Source organism: Heteronotia binoei, chromosome 15 (assembly GCF_032191835.1).
Source record: "Heteronotia binoei isolate CCM8104 ecotype False Entrance Well chromosome 15, APGP_CSIRO_Hbin_v1, whole genome shotgun sequence".
Lineage (NCBI taxonomy): Eukaryota > Metazoa > Chordata > Lepidosauria > Squamata > Gekkonidae > Heteronotia > Heteronotia binoei.
Genome location: NC_083237.1, coordinates 12,976,663 through 12,999,089, shown reverse-complemented (window position 1 = coordinate 12,999,089; position 22,427 = coordinate 12,976,663). Strand labels below are relative to the sequence as shown.

At 48.6% G+C, this 22,427-nt stretch overlaps 2 protein-coding genes and 4 non-coding genes across 6 annotated transcripts in view; 1 reads left to right on the top strand and 5 right to left on the bottom strand.

Moving 5' to 3' along the window:
* Window positions 1-2,780: 2,780 nt before the first annotated feature.
* On the bottom strand, window positions 2,781-16,665 carry RANGRF (RAN guanine nucleotide release factor). Its single transcript, XM_060256825.1, has 6 exons — window positions 16,580-16,665; window positions 14,579-14,674; window positions 12,945-13,061; window positions 6,160-6,307; window positions 4,319-4,413; window positions 2,781-3,266 (listed from the first exon to the last, which is right to left on the bottom strand). Exons 2-6 carry the CDS (start codon window positions 14,653-14,655, stop codon window positions 3,143-3,145), a joined length of 561 nt encoding a protein of 186 aa, XP_060112808.1. The 5' UTR covers window positions 14,656-14,674; window positions 16,580-16,665; the 3' UTR covers window positions 2,781-3,142.
* On the bottom strand, window positions 7,726-7,797 carry TRNAT-UGU (transfer RNA threonine (anticodon UGU)). Its single transcript has one exon. It is a non-coding gene; the product is annotated as a tRNA-Thr (tRNA).
* On the bottom strand, window positions 8,954-9,025 carry TRNAA-UGC (transfer RNA alanine (anticodon UGC)). The gene has a single exon. It is a non-coding gene; the product is annotated as a tRNA-Ala (tRNA).
* On the bottom strand, window positions 10,071-10,142 carry TRNAA-UGC (transfer RNA alanine (anticodon UGC)). The gene has a single exon. It is a non-coding gene; the product is annotated as a tRNA-Ala (tRNA).
* Window positions 10,461-10,532, bottom strand: TRNAA-CGC (transfer RNA alanine (anticodon CGC)). The gene has a single exon. It is a non-coding gene; the product is annotated as a tRNA-Ala (tRNA).
* Window positions 16,666-18,333: 1,668 nt separating the features above from the next.
* Window positions 18,334-22,427, top strand: part of LOC132583875 (uncharacterized) — a 43,748-nt gene continuing 39,654 nt past the window's right edge. Inside the window, exon 1 of the mRNA XM_060255595.1 lies at window positions 18,334-18,537. Within this exon, the coding sequence (XP_060111578.1) occupies window positions 18,515-18,537 (23 nt within the window). The 5' untranslated portion in view covers window positions 18,334-18,514. The remainder of the gene's footprint in view (window positions 18,538-22,427) is intronic.

The window sequence follows — 22,427 nt, the reverse complement described above, 5'->3', positions numbered from 1 at the left end:
GCTACAGCAGGGGCGTGTGGCCTAATAGGCAAAGGAGCCCCTGCTAGAATTCCAAGCTCTTGGAGGATTGGCTACATCAGGGGGGTATGGCCTAATATGCAAAGGAGTTCCTGCTACAAAAAAAAGCCCTTGAAGGTGCTACTGGACTCCAATTTTGTTCAGTTGAACTTCTGTTAGGATCTCTGCACTACAAGAGTCTCGCCCCTAGGTGGTGCTAAATACTGTTCCTACCTGCGTGAAGATAATTTCAGAGGGAGGCTATGTTATAACGGCTTAAGAAACCAACAAGATTTTCAGGGTATGAGTTGTTGACAGTCAAAGCTCTCTCGGTCAATATCTGACTCAGGGATCTCCATTCTTACTCGTATCTGACCAAGGGGGCTTTGATTCCCCAAATTCATGCCCCGACAATTTTGTTGGTCTCTTAGGATGCTACTGGGCTCAAATCCAGGGTACTCCCACCTGCAGTAGCCTGGGTTTCTTCCACCACCCTCACCACCCATCATTCCTCATAATGGATCTGTCAGGGCAGACTTGCTTAATGTAAGAACCACATAGAATAAATGTCAGATGTTGGAGAGCCAAAAGATAAGCACTAATGGGGAAACCGCGGTCTTTAAAGTTTCAGTAGCACAGCAGAAGACAAGACTGAACCACAGTAAATATAGTAAAGGCAGTTAATACAAAATTATTATTATTGTGGAAGGTGGTTGACTATTAAGAACATAAGAGAAGCCATGTTGCATCAGGCCAATGGCCCATCCAGTCCAACACTCTGTGTCACACAGTGGCAAAAATTTTTTATATATACACACACACACTGTGGCTAATAGCCACTGAAGGACCTCTGCTCCATATGTTTATCTAAACCCCTTGAAGGTGGCTATACTTGTAGCCGCCACCACCTCCTGTGGCAGTGAATTCCACATGTTAATCACCCTTTGGGTGAAGAAGTACTTCCTTTTATCCGTTTTAACCTGGATCGCAGGACTACCATGAATTGTTTCTTCTGTGATGCATTGTTGGATAATTTTGTACTGACTTTTGTTAACTGCCTTTATTATGTTCACTGTGGTTTAATCTGTCTCCCGCGGTCTCTGGCAGATGTTTGAGAGCTGCAAGAGGTGAATGTCTGATGTTTGAGAGCTGCAGGACAGGAAGGAAGGAAGGAAATGGTTATGGAGGGAGGGGTGGGGGAAAAGCAACTTTAACTTTAAATGCATTCTCTAAGTTGCTGGCCTGCTTGGCTCGGTGAAGTGATTTAAAGAGACAAACGTCTTCTCTGAGCCAGCTGACCCGGCGGTGGGGGTGTTGAGAATCACATATATTGTGCGGCTCCCCAGCTGCAGTTTGGCCACCTGCGTTAGGGCCACGTCGCTGTGAAGAATGACTTCCTTTAACTCAAAACGCCACTGCCGGTGATTTGATTAGGGCTGACTAAGAAATCACCAAATGGCAAGCACTTTACCAGATTGCACAGAACTCTTCTTCAAGATGGATGATTTAGGCTTAAAAACCAAAACCAAAAAACAAAATAGAAAAACGAGAAGAGAAAGAGAGGGAAAATAAATGTTGGGTGTGGTGCCACACAAAAGAAATGCCGGATGTTTGAGAGCCAAAAAAATAAAAACATATTTTGGATATGGTAGGGGTGGTGGTTACCCCAGGCTGCACACGTGAGGGGTGCTTGCTCTGCTTTTACCTGAAGGGGCTTCTGCCCTCCTCAAGTGGGGCAAGGGTTATCCCTTGTTCAGCCCTATTTGGGAGGGGAGGCAGCAGAGATTGTGCCCCCATCCTGGACTTGTGGCCAGAGCCTCAGAATCACGGAGACCACCACTAGTTACTGGGCTGAACTTATACCCCTCCCCCCCCACACACACTCTGGGGCCATTTTCTTAATTATTATTTTTATTGACTGTTTCTCTGAAGAAGCACCTGGGAGCCCAGAAATGCTCGTTTGTTACTTGGTTAATTTTTTAAAGTTGGTCCTAATTAAAGTTTATAGCACTTACGGAGGTGTTTCTCCCTCTCAGGGAGCACTGCAGCTACTTGCAGCATTCATAGCCAGCCCACACACGTCAGTGGCTATTTTGTGTGCATGTGTTAAGAGGATGATATTGGATTTATATCCCACCCTGCACTCTGACTCTCAGCATCTCAGAGTGGCCTACAATCTTCTTTCCCTTTCGTACAACAGACACCCTGTGAGGTAGGTGGGGCTGAGAGAGCTCTGACAGAAGCTGCCCTTTCAAGGACGACTCCGAGAGAGTTGACTGACCCAAGGTCACTCCGGCAGCTGCAAGTGGAGGCGTGGGGAATCAAACCCAGTTCTCTTAGATAAGAGTCCACGCACTTGACCACTACACCGAATTGGCTCTCAGGTGCTGAGAGGTGCTGGCTACTACCATTCTCGCCCAGCTTGCCTCTGGTTAAGCTGTGGGCCAGCTCCTAACTTAATGCGGTCTGCTAAGACCCTCCTCAGTTTTCATAGGGAGCCGGAAAAGAAAGGGGGAGGGGGAATCTGCAGAAACGGAAGGGGAGGCGTGGCACCATAGCCTTGGTCAAAGAGGTCTACTTTTCTCTCTTTCCTTCACCCACTCCCCCATTATCTTTCCTGTTTACCAACCCTGAGGGAGTACATCGTTTTATGTACATCGTTTTATTTTATGAACACAGACTGGCTGTTCTAGTAAAACATATCATTTCTTGTACTGGTCTGTGGATTTTTGTTCTGAGGGGCTGAGGCAGACCTTGCTGATGGAAATAAACAGAAACACTCGTGGGAGGATTTAACTTTTTATTGGACACAACTTTTTATGGGACAACAATATTTGAGCTAGGGTGTGTTTTTTTTGGCAGGGGGGAGGAGCGCTAAGTGGAAGAGACCAAGGTGAAGTTCTGCCGGTGAAACTTGCCAAGTCCATTTCATTTGAGGAGAGACTCGAAACCCTCTTTTGGAGATGGGGTGGCACGAAACCGCCTTCTGCAATGAGATCATCCTGCAGGATGCTCTCTTTCCCTCTGGACCAAGGGGAAAGCTATGGTGTGGGGAAGACAGGTAGCCACCCAAGAGTCCTGGCAGACAGTGTTGCGTAGATGATGGAAATGGGTTGAGGCTGGATCTCAGGTGTCTGGTTCCGGGCTACCCAAAGACGCCGGGGTCGAGAAGTCGCAGTCTGTGTACAAAGGTGTGGAAGTCCTCCACCGTCCACGGAGGCAGAGAAGCGGGTACCTCGGTTCCTCGGGCCGCGCTACTGCTTAGGGGGCTAGGGGAAGTGAGATGTGGAGTATCACTGAAGAGGTTCTCCTGGCTTCTACCATCACTGCCCCCTTCCCCTCCCCTGTAGCAACCATTCCCTTGTCCGCACACAATGGGGTTACAAGAAGCAAGAGGTCTCTACCTCATCTCGCCAGGGCCAATAACCGGCACCTGCAAGAGGGTCATGGGAGCAAACACGCCGGCCTTCATTGTGGCTTCTCACAAAGAGGGTAGGGCCGGGGTATTGTGGCATCATTGGCCCGCAGGGATATAACAAAAGGAGAGCCACAAAAATGGGACACAGAACTCATTTTGATGACTACAGTGTTACCAAATTGCAATTGTTGGTTTTGTTTCTAAAGATGGCAAACAGAAAAGCTAGCAGTAGTAAGAGCCACAATGGGCAATCAGAAACACAGAAGCCTTGATCCAGTGTTGGAAAGGCAGCTGGTTCAATGACAGCTGGAGGACTAATGGAAGGGTATGCCACGAACAAGGTGCCACAACCGAGAAGGCCATGCCCGTAGTACTTCTGAACAAAACGGGCCTCACAAGTGCCGATGTGGTAACCAAGAGGCACAAGATGTGACATGCCACTTGGTTATCAGCACGTGCGGCTTCTAAGCTTCCTTTCCCTGTTCACATCACATAGCAGAGGCAATTGTTGTGAACTGTGAACATTGAGTCAAAGGCCAGGAAGGAGATACAGAAATAGCGCAAATATCTATGGGGCTGTCGCTTCTAGATGAGACAATACCTGGAAATTTTGGGGGTGGAGCCTGAGGAGGGCAGATTTTGGGGAGGGGAGGGTTTCAACGGGGTAGAATGCCATGCCGTCTCCCTTCTCCCTTTTCTCCAGGGGAAATTATCTCTGGGTGGGAGGGTCAGTTGTAATAGTGGGAGATCTCCAGCCCCCACCTGGAAGTGGTAACCTTAAATAACATGAAGGGAAAGGACTGCCTGAGTGAGCAGCTGTGACCACTGGCACGTCTTCTTCACCAGGACAGCTGATATGGTCTGCTTGGGACAACGCATCCCTTGGCTCGGAGGTGTACTCACTGAATACGGATGGGGTCATTGAAAGTCAAGAGCACGTCTGTTCCATACTGGGGCAGGCGAAGCAGCGCAAGATGCATTCTCACCTCGTTTTTGGCCTGCAGGCAAAAGGAATTGTCAAAATGGCTGGGAACCACCCTCCACGTCGCACCTACTGGGGAGACCCTCGCCCGTCTAGAAAGCATGAAGTCTAGAAACTCCAGTGTTAGAATGACAACTAGTTCAATGACTGTTGAAAGATTAATGGAAGGGCCTGGCACAAACAAGGTGCCACAACCAAGAAGGCCCTGCTCATAGTACTTCCTGTTCTGGGGAGGGGAGGAGCACTCAGAAGCACCCCTTAGTCCTCCTCCCTTCTGACAGAAGCCCCTTTGGCTTGAAGTACCTGACAGGACTGCAACCCTCACATTTTTACCTCATAGAAGTGACTTTATGGCATTATATCCCATTTTAAATCTTTCCCTCTGAAGAGAGGGGCCGAAGAGAAGGCATCAGGAAGCCGAAAGAAAGGCCTATTGCCTCAGGATGTCAAATGAGGCGCCGGCTGAAGATTCAGAGGCAGCCATCTAAATAGAAGCCAGATTAAATAGCTGTATGCTCTCTATGCAAAAACAATGCATGCAATAACAAGAAAGGTGGTGTAGGTATGGTAATTCCACACCTGATTTAAACAAGGTTTGAGGTGAGGTGAACATAGCTGTTAGGCCTCTCACTCCTGGGATTGGAGGTAAAAATGTGAGGGCTGCTGTCCTGTCTGGTATTTCAACCCAAAGGGGGAAAGAAAGGCCTAAGGGTAGTGTGCTCTCCCCCCTCCAGAATGGGAATTGTGAGCACAAATGAAGAATATTGAGTTTCTGAGACAAGAGTGGGTCCTCGTGTCATTGGCTATTGCGGCCTTGTAATCGTTCACCTCAGGATTTCCCTCTGCAGACAACACAACACAGGCAGTGAACAAGTCCAACAGCACAACAATGATGCCATGTTGAATCCAGTGTTCCCTCTAAGCCAGGGGTGGGGAACCTTTTTTCTGCCAAGGGCCATTTGGATATTTATAACATCATTCACAGGCCATACAAAATTATCAACTTAAAAAACAGTGCTCCACCAAGGGAGACCGATTCAGGCTGGCAAAATTAATGCAAATAATTGTTTTTCTATTTGAAGTCATGTGGGGCGAGCCTAATTTGGCACGTACACACACACGGCCTGCTGCCCTAGGCCAATGCCTAAGTCCAGGGCTTTTTTTTGTAGAAAAAGCCCAGCAGGGGCTCATTAGCATATTAGACCACATCCTCAGATTAGGTCATACATTCATTAGCATATTAGGCCACACCATCTGGGATAATCAAGTGCAAACTGAACTGGTGCTAGCTGGCTCCTACCCCCACCCCAGGGAGGCCGCCACGTGGCTCGGCTTGGCCCAGCAATCCCCGAGGGCCAGACCAAGTGATCTTGAGGGCCGTAATCGGCCCTCGGGCCTGACATTCCCCACCCCTGCTCTAAGCCGAGTTAGTGTGAGCTAGCTCACAATTTCTTCGCCTCTGGCTCACACATTTTTGTCTTAACTCAGGAAAAATGGCCCCAGAGCAAACTAATTGATGCAGCAGCTCACCACTTTAGTGGCAGTAGCTCAGTAAGTAGAATTTTTGCACACAAGACTCCACAGCTTAGAGGGAGCATGGGTTGAATCTATTTATTTACTCCATTTACAGCACCACTTTCCTCCCCAGTAGGCTGATATTGTTCTTTTCTCCTGTTTTATCCTCACGACAACCCTACGCATGGCTCCCACCTCAGCCAGCCATGAACTCTGAACAACCAACCCAACAAACTCCGAGACCTACCTCTTCGTTGAATTTGGATACCAGCTGGCAAGCGGTGAGGTTCCAGGCACTGCTACAGCCTTCCAAGGCCAGGAGGTGAGGTGCCAACGACTCCTGGCTCAAAACCTCAGCGCCGCCAGAAGTGCCAACCACATCCTCAAAGTGGTATCTGAAAGGGGGCAGGGAGGGAGAGAAGGCTAAACATCTGGCAATCACAGAAAGAGACCCCAACATCACCTCATTGAGACGGGTAGCCGTATTTGTCTGTCTGTAGCAGTAGAAAAGGGCCGGAGTCCAGTAGCAGCTTAAAGACTAATATATTTGTCTACAAGACAATTTGTCTACAAGATAATAATATATTTGTCTACAAGGTTTACAAGATAATGCATGGGATGGAGAAAGTAGAGAAAGACGTACTTTTCTCCCTTTCTCACAATACAAGAACTCGTGGGCATTCGATGAAATTGCTGAGCAGACAGGTTAAAACGGATAAAAGGAAGTACTTCTTCACCCAAAGGGTGATTAACATGTGGAATTCACTGCCACAGGAGGTGGTGGCGGCCACAAGCTTAGCAACCTTCAAGAGGGGTTTAGATAAAAATATGGAGCAAAGGTCAATCAGTGGCTATTAGGCACAGTGAGTGTGTGTGTGTGTGTATATATATATATATATAAAAATTTTGCCACTGTGACACAGAGTGTTGGACTGGATGGGCCATTGGCCTGATCTAACATTGCTTCTCTTATGTTCTTATGTCTAGAAACTCCAGTGTTAGAACGACAACTATTTCAATGACCATTGAAGAATTAATAGAAGGGCACTGCACAAACAAGGTGAAAATTTTGTTAGTCTTTTAAGAGGCTACTGGGCTTTTTTTGTTAGCTACCACCAATTTTGTTAATCTTTTCAGATTCTACTGGACTTTTTTTCTACAGCACCTGATTATTTTTTAAATTCTTCTTTAAAGTATTGGGGGTGGGGTGGGGGTGGGGTGCTTGTATGCCTGGAAGTCCTGGTGACTTCTGGCGACCCCTAGTGGGGCCAGGACATTTTTCAAAGAGGCGGCTTGTATTGCCTGCCTCTGCCTCCCAGCTCTGGTATTCCAAGGAGGTCTCCCACCCAAGTACTTTTGAGAATCCAAGCTCCCTTCATCTCATGACAAATCGGATGCAGGTCTTTGACTCTCAAAAGCTCGCACCCCAAAATATCTTGTTGGTGCCTAAGGTGCTCCTGGATCAAACCTGCCAGGAAACAAAAGTGAAAATATCTTACAAGAGGGTTTAAAACACACACACACACACACACACACACACAGAGTTCCACAAAATTTGCCAGTTATTACATTGAAAAAATGGGAGAAGGGGAGTCAGTGGGAAAACCCTGCCCACCCCCGTTTCCCAATAGTTTTCTCCAACGATGCCCACTCCTCCCTTTCCCAACAGTTTTCCAAATCCTTGCATCTCTACATCCAGTTAAACTCCTTCCTCAGAGGCAGCGCCATTCATAACCAGCTTCTCACGGATCAATCTATGCGCAGTGCTTTACAAAACTAGGACCAGGCAGGCTGTAGAAAGCACCAGCAAAAGTAGAGATGCTGGGGATCAAACCCAGGACCTCATGCATACAAAGCATGTGCTCTACCACTGAGCTACATCCCCCAGTGACTCATGCAGTCATAGAGCATTGGCTACAATGCGACATAGTCACGTGACAAATGAACAGTCCTGTAGGATCAGACCAAACGTCCACTGTGTCCAGCAGCCTGTCTCCTGCAGGGAGAGGTTTTCCTGGCTTCTGCAGGTAAGCCCCGGCAGCCATTTTGTAGCTGGCCCCGCCTCCTGCAGCAGCCATTTTGTGATTGTGCCCACTACACTATGTCAAATTTCCAAAGGTGTTCACAGCCTCAAAAAAATTGGAGACCCCTCTTCTGAGCCTTTTAACTGGAGATGTCCAAACCTGGGATCTTATGTATGTCTACCAGAGACTCTACCCCTGAGCCACAAAGCCTCATAAAAACATAAGAGAAGCCATCTTGGATCTGGCCAATGGGCCATCCAGTCCAATATTCTGTGTTACACAGTGGCCAAAAAAACCAGGCGCCATCGGGAGGTCCACCAGTGGGGCCAGGACTACTAGAAGCCCTCCCACTGTGTCCCCCCAAGCACCAAGAATACAGAGCATCACTTGCCCCAGACAGAGAGTTCCATCAATACGCTGTGGCTAACAGCCACTGATGGACCTCTGCTCCATATGCTTATCCAATCCCCTCTTGAAGCTGTCTATATGTGTAGCTGCCACCACCTCCTGTAGCAGTGAATTCCATGTGTTAATCACCGTTTGGGTGAAGAAGTACTTCCTTTTATCCGTTTTAACCCGACTGCTCAGCAATTTCATTGAATGCCCACAAGTTCTTGTTTTGTGAGAAAGGGAGAAAAGGACTTCTTTCTCTGCTTTCTCCATCCCATGCATAATCTTGTAAACCTCTATCATGTCACCCCGCAGTCGACGTTTCTCCAAGCTAAAGAGCCCCAAGCGTTTTAACCTTTCTTCATAGGGAAAGTGTTCCAACCCTTTAATCATTCTAGTTGCCCTTTTCTGCACTTTTCCCAATGCTATAATATCTTTTTTTTCCAGCCTCACTGAATAACACCCATGTTTATACACACTGCTGGGAAAAAAAAAACACTTTTGTGTGTGTGTGTGTGTGTGTGTAAAATTGAATGTAGGGATGCCCTATAAATATTCAAAAGACAAACAGCTTCACTTCTACATTCCAGAAAACTGCCGTACAGAAGGGGACGCCTCTGAGAAAAATGGAGATGCTGGGGATCGAACCCAGGGCCACATACATGCAAAGCATGCACTCTACCACTGAGCTACATCCCCAGCTCAGCCTCTGGCTCCTGAACTATCCACCCACAGATCTAGAAGCGGCCCTAATTCCTGGCACTCTTGTCCCATCTACAAGTCATTGAACTTTGTTTTCTCATCAATGCACGAAAATCTAGGGGCAAATGATTGTTGTGCTGCAATGACAGCACAACTTCCAGTGGTGCACGGCCGTAGCTCCTGTCTCCACTGGATGGGTGGGGCAAGAGCCAATTTAACAGCAGAAATGTCAGACGACGGGAGCGCTAATTCAAGAACGCTTCTACCCCAACCAGAGCTCCAGGCCTCAGATTCAGCAAGAGCTCACAGGAGCACAGCTCCTGAGTCTTTCACAGGGTTCCCCCTCTTCCTCCCCACCTACCTTGTCCCTTGAATAGTAGGTGCAGCTGCATAACAATCCCTGGATTAGGAGAGTGGGCAGCCAGCCAGCCACCAGGAGCTCTGCCACGCCCCCAGCAGCCCTCATTAACCCCTGGAGAAGCCCGCACCACCCTTTCTCCACTTCTTATGTGATTTGGGTGGTGGGTGGCTTGCTGGTCTTTTGACTTTGGGGGGGGGGTGGGGCAAGGAGAGCCCCAGGTGAGCAAAGTCTGCTTAGGGTGGCTGGATTTTTAGCCAATATACCATAAACAGAAAAACCACCTAGTGTCGGTTTTTCTGCGTATGTTATATTGTTTATACCGTCACTCCACTGTTTGGATCTCTAGCCAGCCCAAGCAGGCCTCACTCACCCGGGGCTCTCCTTTCTTGGATCAGGTTGCTTTTGGCTGAGGGGGCAGCATATGCTAATGAGAGGAGCTCTGCCACCTATTTCTCTACAAAATGACCTCTCCAGAGGACCCTTGCTTTCTAAGGCGGTGAACATATGAACATATGAAGCTGCCTTATACTGAATCAGACCCTCGGTCCATCAAAGTCAGTATTGTCTACTCAGACTGGCAGCGGCTCTCCAGGGTGGACTTGTAAAGCTTTGGCCACAGGAATTTTATTACTGTTTAAAGTGTCGCAAGCCTCTTCCTTCAGGGCCATGAATAAAAAACAATGGAGATGCTGGGGATCGAGCCCAGGACCTCATACATGCAAAGCACACGCTCTACCACTGAGCTACACCCCCTTGCTGGACCTAAAGCTCTAGAAATTGTGCTGCAGTGCTGGCAAACGCCTTGACAAAGGGATGAATGTGCCAGACTAAAGGTCCATCTGTGCTAGCGTTCTGTTTCCCATAACAGCCAGCAGGATACTTTGGGAAATATCCCAGGAAACAGACTTCAATCCCGTCCATGTTTGCACACAAAATGCAAGGCAAACGCACCCTAGAGCTAACTGCCTGTAAGGCTGCCCAGTGAACATACAAAAACATTTTTTTACAAAAAATACATTCCTACACTCCAGCAGATCTGCCTTGAGGAGCAAACCGCCCTCCTGCAAAAAGTGGAGATGCTGGGGATCGAACCCAGGACCTCATACATGCGAAGCATGCGCTCTACCACTGAGCTACATCCCCAGCTGGCAGACCAGGCTCCCAGGGCTAGAGAGTTGTCAAGGTGATCAGGAAAACGTATACCATAACTCATAAGGTCCATATCTGGGGGGGGGGGGGGGGATTATGCATAGATAGATGGAAAGACATGCCAGTTTAAAATAATACTAATATCCGGGGGGGGGGGGTTGTAGCAGGAATTCCTTTGCATATTAGGCCACACACCCGATGTAGCCAATTCTCCTGAAGCTTACAGTAGGCCCTGTAATAAGAGCCCTGTTAGATCTCGGAGGATTGGCTACATCAGGGGGTGTGTGGCCTAATATGCAAAGGAGCCTCTTGGAGGATTGGCTACATCAGGGGTGTGTGGCCTAACAGGCAAAGGAGTTCATGCTACAAAAAAAGCCCAGCTAATATCTAATGGGATACATGCAAATGTCACACTCAGATCCTAGATTATTTTCGGCACAAAGTTTTGCCTTCTAATGTGATACTGCAGACTGCTTATCCTTTGCGCAAGGGGGGAAACAGCCAGATATGTGCAGCTGCACTGCCCCTTCCATAATGACCTAAGGTTTATATTTATTACACCCATCCTCCAAAGAATCCCAGGAAGACTGGAAATTGTATCATAGAATCATAGAGTTGGAAGGGACCACTAGGGTCATCTAGTCCAACCCTCTGCACAATGCAGGAAACTCACAAACACCTCTCCCTAAATTCACAGGATCTTCATTGCTGTCAGATGGCCATCTAGCCTCTGTTTAAAAACCTCCAAGGAAGGAGAGCCCACTGAGGAACGGCTCTAACGGTCTGGAAGTTCTTCCTAATGTTGAGCTGGAAACTTTGTGCAAGAGGGGAAATTGAATCTGAAACCTTGGATAGATTTGCCAGTTTCTGTCCAGTTGCCAGAATCTACTGAGATAAAAGTGTTGATTTAGTATCACATATTTGCTATTTTTTATATACCCCTTAACAGAAGATTGCGTATATATTTCTAAATAACTGCTATGCTAATGTCTTTCTTTTTTGCCTCGTCGTGGATGGCCCAAGCATGCCTGACCTTCTCAGACAGGTCAGCCCAGAGGAGGAGGAGCAGGAGAAGAAGATGATGATGATGAAGATGATACTGGATTTATATCCCGCCCTATACTCAATCTCAGAGTCTCAGAGCAGTCACAATCTCTTTTACCTTCCTCCCCCAAAACAGACACCTGTGAAGTAGGTGGGGCTGAGAGAGCTCTTACAGCAGCTGCCCTTTCAAGGACAACTCCTATGAGAGCTATGGCTGACCCAAGGCCATGCTAGCAGGTGCAAGTGGAGGAGTGGGGAATCAACCCTGGTTCTCCCGGATAAGAGTCTGTGCACTTAACCACTACACCAAACATAAGAGAAGCCATGTTGGATCAGGCCAATGGCCCATCCGGTCCAACACTTTGTGTCACACAGTGGCCAAAAAACCCCAGGTGCCATCAGGAGGTCCACCAACAGGGCAAGAATCCAGAAGTCTTCCCATCCCCAATGTTGCCTCTAGAGTGCCAAGAGCACAGAGCATCACTGCCCCAGACAGACAGTGGCTAACAGCCACTGATGGACCTCTGCTCCGTCTGTTTATCCAAACCCCTCTTGAAGCGGTCTATGCTTGTAGCTGCCACCACCTCCTGTGGAAGTGAATGCCAAGCGTTAATTACTCTTTGGCTGAAGAAGTATTTGAGTGGGAGGCCACTCCACGGTTGCTATGCAGAAGCAGGCAATGCCAAACCATTTCTGCTTGAAAACCCTCCAGGGTCACCATAAATCGACGGTAACCTGACGGCACTTTCCCACCCCCATCCACGTGTATTTTATTCTGGTCCATGCCCAGAACAAATGATTGATCGAGGCCTTCTAATGTAAAGTCATAATCAAAGGCTTTTGAGTTTACAAGGAGGGAACATCTTCAGGATCAGAGGGCAAGGCTTTCCAGTTCAGAGGACGTGTTGCTCAGGCGAGTGGTTCAGAACCAGACCCTGGCTCTTTTTCTTCAAGTTATGCGGCCCTGGACCCCATACCCAGGGCCGGCTCTTCCACTAGGCAAACCAGGTGGTTGCCTAGGGTGCCGGCCCAGGAGGGGTGCCAAATTAGGCACCCCCACTTTTGTTAAAAAAAAATTCCTTCCCCTCCCTGCCCCAAATCACGGCTGCCTCCTTCCCCCTTTCCACTGCTTCCCTCGGCCTCCTTCCCCTCCCCAAATCACAGCTGCCTTCTTCCCCCTTTCCACTGCTTCTCTCCCCACCCCAAATCACAGCTGCCTTCTTCCCCCTTTCCACTGCTTCTCTCGGCCTCCTTCCCCTCCCTCCCCACCCCAAATCACAGCTGCCTTCTTCCCCCTTTCCACCGCTTCTCCCAGCCTCCTTCCCCTCCCTTCCTGCTCCGAAGGGCAGGCCCTGCCTGTACCTGACAGCGGCTTCATCGGGCACCCCTGCCTGATATTCCAGCAGTTCCACGATGATGCTTTGATCTGTGCTGGGGTGGACAAAGACCTCCTGGTTGTCGGGCACCTGGCGCAACTCGCTGGAAAGGAAAGAGAGGCCGGGCAGAGAATCAGGCAGGGCAAGCAAGGGATCGAGGGGGTGGCTTAGGAGGCAACGGAAAGCAAGGCCAATGGAAATACAGATCTCTCTAAGTATTTGCCTGATCAATGGCACCATCCTAAGAAGACATTGTTGCCAACTCTGGGTTGGGAACTTTGTGGCGATTTTGGGGGATGGAGCCTGGGGAGAGCAGGGCTTGGGGAGGGGAGAGACTTCAAGCAGAGTATAATGCCACAGAGCAGGGGTGGCCAAACTGGCTCAGGAGGTTGCCTAGGGGTCTTTCACATATATTGTGTGGCTCTCGAAGCCCCCACTGCATCGGCCAGCATGGGAAGGAATCTCTTTAAATCACTTCTCCAAGCCAAGCCAGCTGGCAGCTTGGATAATGCATTTAAAGTTACAGTTGCTTTCATTCCACCTCTCCCTTCTTCCTCCCCCATGTATTTTCCTTCCTTCCTTCCTCCAACATCTGACATTCATGTCTTGCGGAGAGCCAGTTTGGTGTAATGGTGAAGTGTGCGGACTCTTATCTGGAAGAACCACTCCTCCACTTGCAGCTGCTGGAATGGCCTTGGGTCCGCCATATCTCTTGCTAAGTGGTTAAGTGTGTGGGCTCTTATCTGGGAGAACCGGGTTTGATTCCCCACTCCTCCACTCGCAGCTGCTGGAATGGCCTTGGGTCAGCCATAGCTCTGGCAGAGGTTGTCCTTGAAAGGGCAGCTGCTGGGAGAGCCCTCTCCAGCCCCACCCATCTCACAGGGTGTCTGTTGTGGGGGAGGAAGATAAAGGAGATTGTGAGCCGCTCTGAGAATCTTCGGAGTGGAGGCCGGGATATAAATCCAATATCTTCATCTACCTCACAGGGTGTCTGTTGTGGGGGAGGAAGGGAAAGGAGATTGTGAGCCGCTCTGAGAATCTTCGGAGTGGAGGCCAGGATATAAATCCAATATCTTCTTTTTCTTCTCAGACATCTGACATTTATTCTATGTGGCTCTTACGTTAAGCAAGTTTCGCCACGCCTGCCACAGAGTTAGGGCGGCCTGCCAGGTGAGGTCTGGAGATAACTGCTGTTACAACTGATCATCAGAGATCAGCACCCCTGGAGAAAATGGCTGCTTTGGAAAGTGGACGCGCTGGCTGGCACAGTACTCTGCTAAACCTCCCCCCTCCTCAGGATCTACCCTCCCCCCTCAAAAAAATTTCCCAATCCAGAGCTCCATAAAGTCGGCCTTCTGAAGCAGTCTTTTTCTTCAAGGGAATTGATCTCTGTTGTCCGGACATCAGTTACAATTTGGGGGAGGGAGGAAATCTCTAGGCTTCACCCAGAGGTTGGCAACCCTACCAGTGATGTGCAGGGCCAACTGGGGAGTAAAAGACGGCTGCTTGACAAGGCAGCTGTAAGAACCTTGATGCCACCCTTTGTGAGCAGAGGACAAAAGACAGCCCTCACTTCAGAGTTCCAAAGTGCTGCCAGTCATTCTGAAGGGCTGGGTATACCTGACGTCCAGGCTTCCAGGGGGGAGGAAGGCAGAAAAGGCCCCTCCAAAGAGCTGTCGCTGCTCCTCTCCTGCCATATTATCCCTCGTCCGCCACCTGCAAGCAAAGACAAAAAAGGGGAGATGGATTTCACCAAGCATATGAAATGCAACATGTGTTAAGTTCTCGGGAATTAGGTTGGCTCCAGTCAGCTTTCCAATGCCCTGACACAGAAGGGGGTTCCCATTTGGTTGTCCAAAAGGCTATCCTGGTGAGCCATGGACAGAAGTCATATGGCATGGGGAGGAATTGGGCAAGAGGTGGCAAAATGCATGGGCCTTGTTTTCTTATCAGGAACAATATCACAGTTTGGTGTAGTGGTTAAGTGTGCGGACTCTTATCTGGGAGAACCGGGTTTGATTCCCCACTCCTCCACTTGCACCTGCTGGAATGGCCCTTGGGTCAGCCATAGCTCTGGCAGAGGTTGTCCTTGAAAGGGCAGCTGCTGAGAGAGCCCTCTCCAGCCCCACCCACCTCACAGGGTGTCTGTTGTGGGGGAGGGAGATAAAGGAGATTGTGAGCCGCTCTGAGACTCTTGAGTGGAGGGTGGAATATAAATCCAATGTCTTCTTCTTCTTCTTCAACGATTGCAGGGATACACCCTGCTAAGCAACTGAAAGCTTAAGCACTCTACACAAGCTCAGAGGCACTATTTCTTTACAAATTCCAAGGTTGAATCCTAGCATTAAGAACAACTTTTGGGACAAATCAAGATGGGAAGTTGTGTTTGTCTCTAGCAGTAAAAAAGAGTAAGAATCCAGTAGCACCTTAAAGACAAACAAAATTTGCCGTAAGACAGAGTCAGAAACAACTGGTACTTGCACACTTTTACCTTTTTATGAGCTAGCTGTACCTGAAAAAGTGAGAAGTGACTCACAAAAGCTCATAACCAGCCACAAATTTTGTTAGTCTTGAAGGTGCTATTGGATTCCTACTCTTTTGGGCTGAAGAGATGGGTTCAAGTCACTCTCCAACTGAGCAGGGAGATGTCGGAACCGACTGGAAACCTCATAACCAGGGCTCCCCCCCTTTTTTTGCTCAGGAATGCACAGGAACGCAGTTCTGACTGGCTTGGTGTCAAGGGGCGTGGCCTAATATGCAAATGAGTTCCTGCTGGGCTTTTTCTACAAAAATGCCTGGTGTGAAACACTGGTGACATTGGGGGTTGTGGCCTAATACGCAAATGAGTTCCTGCTGGGCTTTTTTCCTATTAAAAAAGCCCTGCTTATAACTAATCTTCCTCCCCAAATTCGAGCTGCAGAGGTACAGAAAGACTCTGTCGCACGTGTGCAAATTCTGGGGTAGAAAGAAGTCACACGAGCGACCATCGGATAGAGAAGTAGATGGACGGCAAGAAACTCCAGACCGTCCAGAGTCCAATTTCTCACAGCAAGCAGCCAAATGCCCCCCCCCCCCCAAAAAAAAAGACAGCAAACCGGCCAAGAAAAGAATTGCTCTCCTTCGCTGCATACCCGCCGATAATTATTGCGCAGAGGTATATCGCTCTTGATCGTGAAGACTCAATTTGGCCACTGGCAGATCTTTCCTCCGCGAATTTGTCAAGTGCTTTTAAAACCATTAAACGTTATCTATGGGCAGCGACTCCCATAAATCGTGTAAAGCAATTTCTGCGATAAGGGTTGTGGGGTGCGGTGGGGTGGCTGAATTCAAAGGAAAAAATGCACACGCCAAAGCGCTTCCAAAGGGACTCCTCTCATCTGCAAAGGGACAGCACTAGCCGATGCATACGGCGGTATCCTTGGAGGAGAAACAATCCGCCTTTAGCTAGATCACGTAAGAAGGAATCCGAGGAGCCCTGCAAGGAAAGCACCACCACCCACAGGCAGGCCCCAGCAGTTGATATTCAGAGGCGCACTGCCCCTGGCCACGGAGGATCTAGTGAGCCATCACGGTGAACAGCCGTCGATAGACCTACGCACCCACTCCTGCGTTTTTTCTCACCTGCTCCTCGCCTGCTGCTTCCCCTTTAAATGGTCCCGGACCCCGACGGAACGCGAGGACCGCCCTAAACCCGCCGACTTTGTAGTGAAAGTGTCCAATCAGAGAACAGAGGGATGGTTTCCCCCCCCCCCCCAGCTCGTTGCTGCAACATGCCATTGTGACGACCGCGGAAGTTGGCGTGACTGGCAAGCGTCTCGACCAATAGGGAAGATCGATGTAGCTCGCGAAACGTGCGGGGAGCAACGATCAGAAGCCACCAGTCTGTCGAAATGTCGCTTCGCCGGCTTTGGCATGATAAAGGCGGAGACCCGATTGCGCATGCTATTAAATAGTCCGCTTTCCAAACGGATTTTACTGTGGAAACTGGCAAAATCCAGTTTCAAAATGGTCTGAGTCTGCATTATTTAGCATGTGTGATCGAAGCCCTAGATTCTATCTAGTTTCTTCTAGCGTAACTCCGAAAGTTAGAATTCTCGTGTCAGTGGCTGTTTCTTTATATATGTGTTATATTGAAAAAAATGTTCCGTGGAAAACACATCATTTGAATATATTAACTGCAGACACAGAGAGGGAGAATTATTTAATGTAGGTGATATAGAAGAAGAAAGCTGTAGGTGGACGCCGGAATAAAAAGAAATGGCTGATCTGCTTGATCTTAAATAATTGGGAGAGTATAAGACATATTGCTAATTATAAAAAGAGAGGATGGAATTAGGGTTGTTGGGTTCCAGGTGGATCTCCTGGAATTAAAGTCTGCAGAGAAGTTTCCCTGGTGAAAATTCTAGGTGATTCTACGTTTAATGTCTCTCTAAATCTTCCCCATAGGCACCGCTCTCAAGCTCCCAAGAATTCCTCAGGCCAGAACTGGCAAGCCTAAATGGGGTTTTAAAAAGGTAAAGGTAGTCCCCTGTGCAAGCACCAGTAGTTTTCGACTCTGGGGTGACGTTGCTTTCACGTTTTCACGGCAGACTTTTTTTTTTTTACAGGGTGGTTTGCCATTGCCTTCCCCAGTCATCTACACTTTTCCCCCAGCAAACTGGGGACTCTTTACCGACCTTGGAAGGATGGAAGGCTGAGTCAACCTGAAGCCGGCTTCCTGAACCAGCTTCCACTGGGATCGAACTCAAGTCATGAACAGAGGGCTCCGACTGCAGTACTGCAGCTTTACCACTCTGCGCCATGGAGCTCTTAAAAAAGGGTTTTTACCTGAAGGAAAACCTTACTTTGTAAGGAACAAGCCCCTTCCTCCTCAAAACGTGAACACTGGATGAGGTATGAAAAAAAAGCACTCTGTACATGACCAGAAGAACTGTTACTACTTCCCAATTTCCAGAACTCAGCTCTGATTTAAAAAAAAAAAAAAGTTCTTAGACTGCCCATCTGGCTTCAATATACTCCAAAGAGCCAGAAAAAGACAGTAAATTATACCGTTCACCGTTTTTGGCTGGACTTTTTTGAGAGGTGGACAGGGTTCTTACTTTTAACAGCAGCCCAATGCAGCAATCTTTTCTCGCCATTGAAGTATTACCTGCTGAACTTCTGTCTGTTGGGAAGCTGCAGAAGGTACAGGAGCCGTGCAAAACAGGAGAAATTATCATTGCTGCTAACAAATTATTTGCACTTTGTAAAATAAACCTCTGGCAAACAGATATGGGTGGAAGAGAAACGTATTTTATCTTGCCAAAGGTTAGACCTACTGGCATCTAATGAGTCAATTATCCGGAAAAATAAATTAGGGGGAAACCTACTCAGCCAACAACATCCCAGCCCACCTAAACTTTGATGTCCTGATTGGGAACAGGTGAAAACTCCTGCAGAAGAAGGCAGCAATTTATATATAAGTTTGTCTTCCTCGTCCCTCCAGAAGTGAGATGCTGTTATCTTTGGCAACAGCAGATTTTGGAGTAATTGGCTTTTGAGGAGGAAGTTGCCACGATGCCTTCTCTCTGCTTTGCCTGGTAAGCAGGGTTGCGTTCCCATTAGTTGAGCATGCTTTTGTTGCGACAGTGAAATGTGAGGTCTCTTTTGAATCTGGTTAGTAGTGGTGAGCAGTGTTCCCTCTAAGCTGCAGTCTTGTGAGCAAAAATTCTACTTTTGTGAGCTACTGGTATTGTGAGTTACTGGCATTAAAATTGGGAGCTACTGCATAAATTATTGTGCTCTGGGGCCATTTTTCCTGAGCAAAGACAAAAAGGTGTGAGCCGGAGGCTAAAGATCTGTGAGCTAGCTCACATGAATTCAGAGGACACTGAATTTTTTAGCCTCCAGCTCACACATTTTTGTCTTCGCTCAGGAAGGAGGACCCCAGAGCACACTCATGGATGTAGTAGCTCACACCATTAATGCCAGGAGCTCACAAAGCAGAATTGTTGCTCACAAGACTCTGCAGCTTAGAGGGAACGTTGGTGGTGAGGGGCCTTGAAAGCCATTTTTGTTCGTGGGATGTATGTTTTTAAAAGCATATCGGAGAGGGTAAAGAGGATGTAGTTTATTTCAGGGGTGGCCAACGGTAACTCTCCAGATGTTTTTTGCCTACAACTCCCATCAGCTCCAGCCAGCATGGCCAATGGCTGGGGCTGATGGGAATTGTGGGCAAAAACATCTGGAGAGCTACCGTTGGCCACCCCTGGTTTATTTAATGCAGTTAAATCACATCCCTCCCCCCCCCCCCAAGTCCTTTTGTAGAGAGATTCAGGTGGAGAGTCATGTTGGTCTGAAGCAGCAGAGTGCCGTTCAAATCCAACTTTAAGACCAACAAAGTTCAATTCTGGGTATAAGCTTTTGTGTACAAGCAAACTCCTTCAGATACAGAAAGCTTACACCAGGGATGGCCAAACTGCAGCTCGGGAGCCACATGTGGCTCTTTCACACGTATTGATGAAGCCCCCATCACCCTGTTGGCTGGCTTGGAGCAGGCACTTCTCTCTTTAAATCACTTCTCCAAGCCAGCCAGCAGCTTGGAGAATGCATTTAAAGTTAAAGTTGCTTTCTTTCTACTTCCCTCTCCCTCTCCCAACCTATTTGCCTGCCTTGTGGCTTTCAAACATCTGACATTCATGTCTTGCGGCTCTCAAACATCCAACACTTATTCTACGTGTCTCTTATGTTAAGCAAGTTTGGCAACCGCAGGCAGTTACCCAGAAAACTTTGGTTGGTTTTAAAGGTGCTGCCGGACTCCCAATTTGTTCATCTGTTGATAGGTTTGCCATCTTTGGGCTGGGAAATTCTGGGGAATATTTTTGGGGGAGTCTGTGGAGGGCAGGGATTTGGGAGGGAGCTCAGCTGAGCGGGTTACCCACCTCCAGGTGGGGCCTGGAGTGACAAGTGGTTTCTGCATTAAGTTAACATCTTTCTTTTGAAGGAATGGGCATCTTTGGAAGATGGACTGCGTGGCATTATGCCCTTACTGGGTTCTCTCCACTTTCTAAAAAAACCACTATCAAATCTCCAGGAACTTCCCAAACCAGATTTGGCAACTTTGGGTGTAATGACATACAGCCCAGATTCAAGAGCTGGGGTGTCAAACTCATTTGTTAGGAGGGCCGGATCTGATATAAATGAGACCTTGTTGGCCGGGCCATGTCAGGTTGGCGTGCCTCGTGGCGCAGATTGGTAAGGTTGCAGTACTGCAGTCTGAACTCTCTGCTCACGACCTGAGTTCGATCCTGGCAGAACCTGGTTTCAGGTAGCCAGCTCAGGTTGACTCAGCCTTCCATCCTTCCAAGGTCGGTAAAATGAGTCCCCAGCTTGCTGGAGGGGGGGGGAAGTGTAGATGACCGGGGAAGGCAATGGCAAACCACCCTGTAAAAAGTGCAGTGAAAACGTTGTGAAAACAACGTCACCCCAGTCAGAAACGACTGGTGCTTGCACAGGGGACTACCTTTTTTACTTTCTGTGTCAAGTTGGGCCGGGCCATGTGTATACCTATTTAAGATTAGGTATCAGAGATATAAACTTTATAAAAGACACAGACAAACACAATTAAATATATATATTTTAAAAAACTTTAAAAATGCTTAAAACGTTAGCACTCGTTGGTCTTAAAGGTGCTTTCTTTGTATTTCCCTCATGGGATCCAGGGAACTGGGCAAAGGAAGCTCTGGCTCTTTCCCCAGGAGGGGGAGGAGCCTCAGCTAATAGAATGAAGAGAGACTTGGCTCAGGAGCTCTGCTGTGGGATTAAGAGAGCCTGGAAAAACAAGCTCTGCCTTCCTCCCCAAGGGAGGAGCCTCAGCCAATGGAGAAAATAAGAGTTTTTGCTCGGTAGATCCTGTGCAATTGAGCAAGCCTCGCAAAGCAAGCTGTTATGCAGAAGGAAGCAAGAGAGAGGGAGAAGGAAGTAGATGACAGCCAGTTGCTCGGGGGCCTGATAGGAGCCGTCTGGGGGCCTGATTTGGTCCTTGGGCCGCATGTTTGATGCCCCTGCTCTAGACCCACTTTCCCCCTCCACCGGGAAGAACTGATTTTTATCATCTGGAGGCCAGTTGTAATTCTGGGAAATCTCCAGGTCTTATCTGCAGAGTTGGCAACCCTATGGGACATGCTGCAGAAGACCTTTTTTATATATAAAAAAGGTAAGAGAGAAGAGGTTCAAGGGGAGCTTGTCTATGCAGTCATGTTTATTGGAGAAGATCTGCACCGTTTCCTTTAACAGCTGTTTCATCCAATGAAGGGATCACATGCCCATCGCTTGGAGCAGTCAGATGCTTCTGTTCTGCTTTGTTCAGGCCGGCTGGGATAACCCCCAACAGCCTGCGGGGTTTTTGAGTTTTCTAAAATTATCTCTCAGACTAGCTGGGGTGGGGGGGGAGAGAGGAAAGCGAAGAGTCGTCACCCCTGATCTTATGGCCTTCACTGGGTTGGGAAATTCCTGAAGATTTGGGCTTGGAGGCTGGGGTGGGTGGGATTCAGGCAGGGAGGGAGGGACCCCAGGAGAGTTTCATAGAGCAGGGATCACCCGGGGCCGGCCTTGCCACTAGGTAAACTAGGTGATTGCCTAGGGTGCCAGCCTTCTGGGGGCACCAGATTGGGTGACTTTTCATTTCCCCCATAATTCATCTGTTTCTGAAAATTGGTTATCAGTAGGGTTGCCAAGTCCAATTCAAGAAATATCTGGGGACTTTGGGAGTGGAGCCAGGAGGCATTGGGGGCGGAGCCAGGAACAAGGGTGTGACAAGCATAATTGAACTCCAAGGGAGTTCTGGCCATCACATTTAAAGGGACAGCACACCTTTTTAAATGTCTGCCTTCCATAGGAAATAATGAAGGATAGGGGCACCTTCTTTTGGGGCTCATAGAATTGGACCCCCTGGTCCAATCGTTTTGAAACTTGGGGGTACTTTGGGAAGAGGCACTAGATACTATACGGAAAATTTGGTGCCTCTACCTCAAAAAACAGTTCCCCCAGAGCCCCCGAGACCTCCAGACCAATTCCCCGTTATATCCTATGAGAATCGATCTCCACATAGGGAATAATGAAGTGCTCAGCAGACTGGAGCCTCCGGAGGGGGAAAGTCACATGGAGACTTTGGGGGCGGGGCTTCCCCCCACCGGCCAGCTGACTGGGGGTGGGAAGGAGCCTGGGAAAGCGGAAGAACCCCTGCTGGGACCTGGGGATTGGCAAGCCTGGTTATCCGTGCGGGACGGGGGGGGGGGCGGCAGAAGTTAGCTTTGCCTAGGGTAACAGTCTGGGGCCGGCCCTGGGACCACCCCTGCCTTTTTCAGTCTGTGGGCACCTTTAGAATTCTGTCACATCATGGTGGGTGCATCTACAAAATGGCTGCTGCAGGAGGCGTAGCCAGACGCAAAAGAGCTGCCACAGCTCTCCTTCAGTCACACGGTGAAGATCT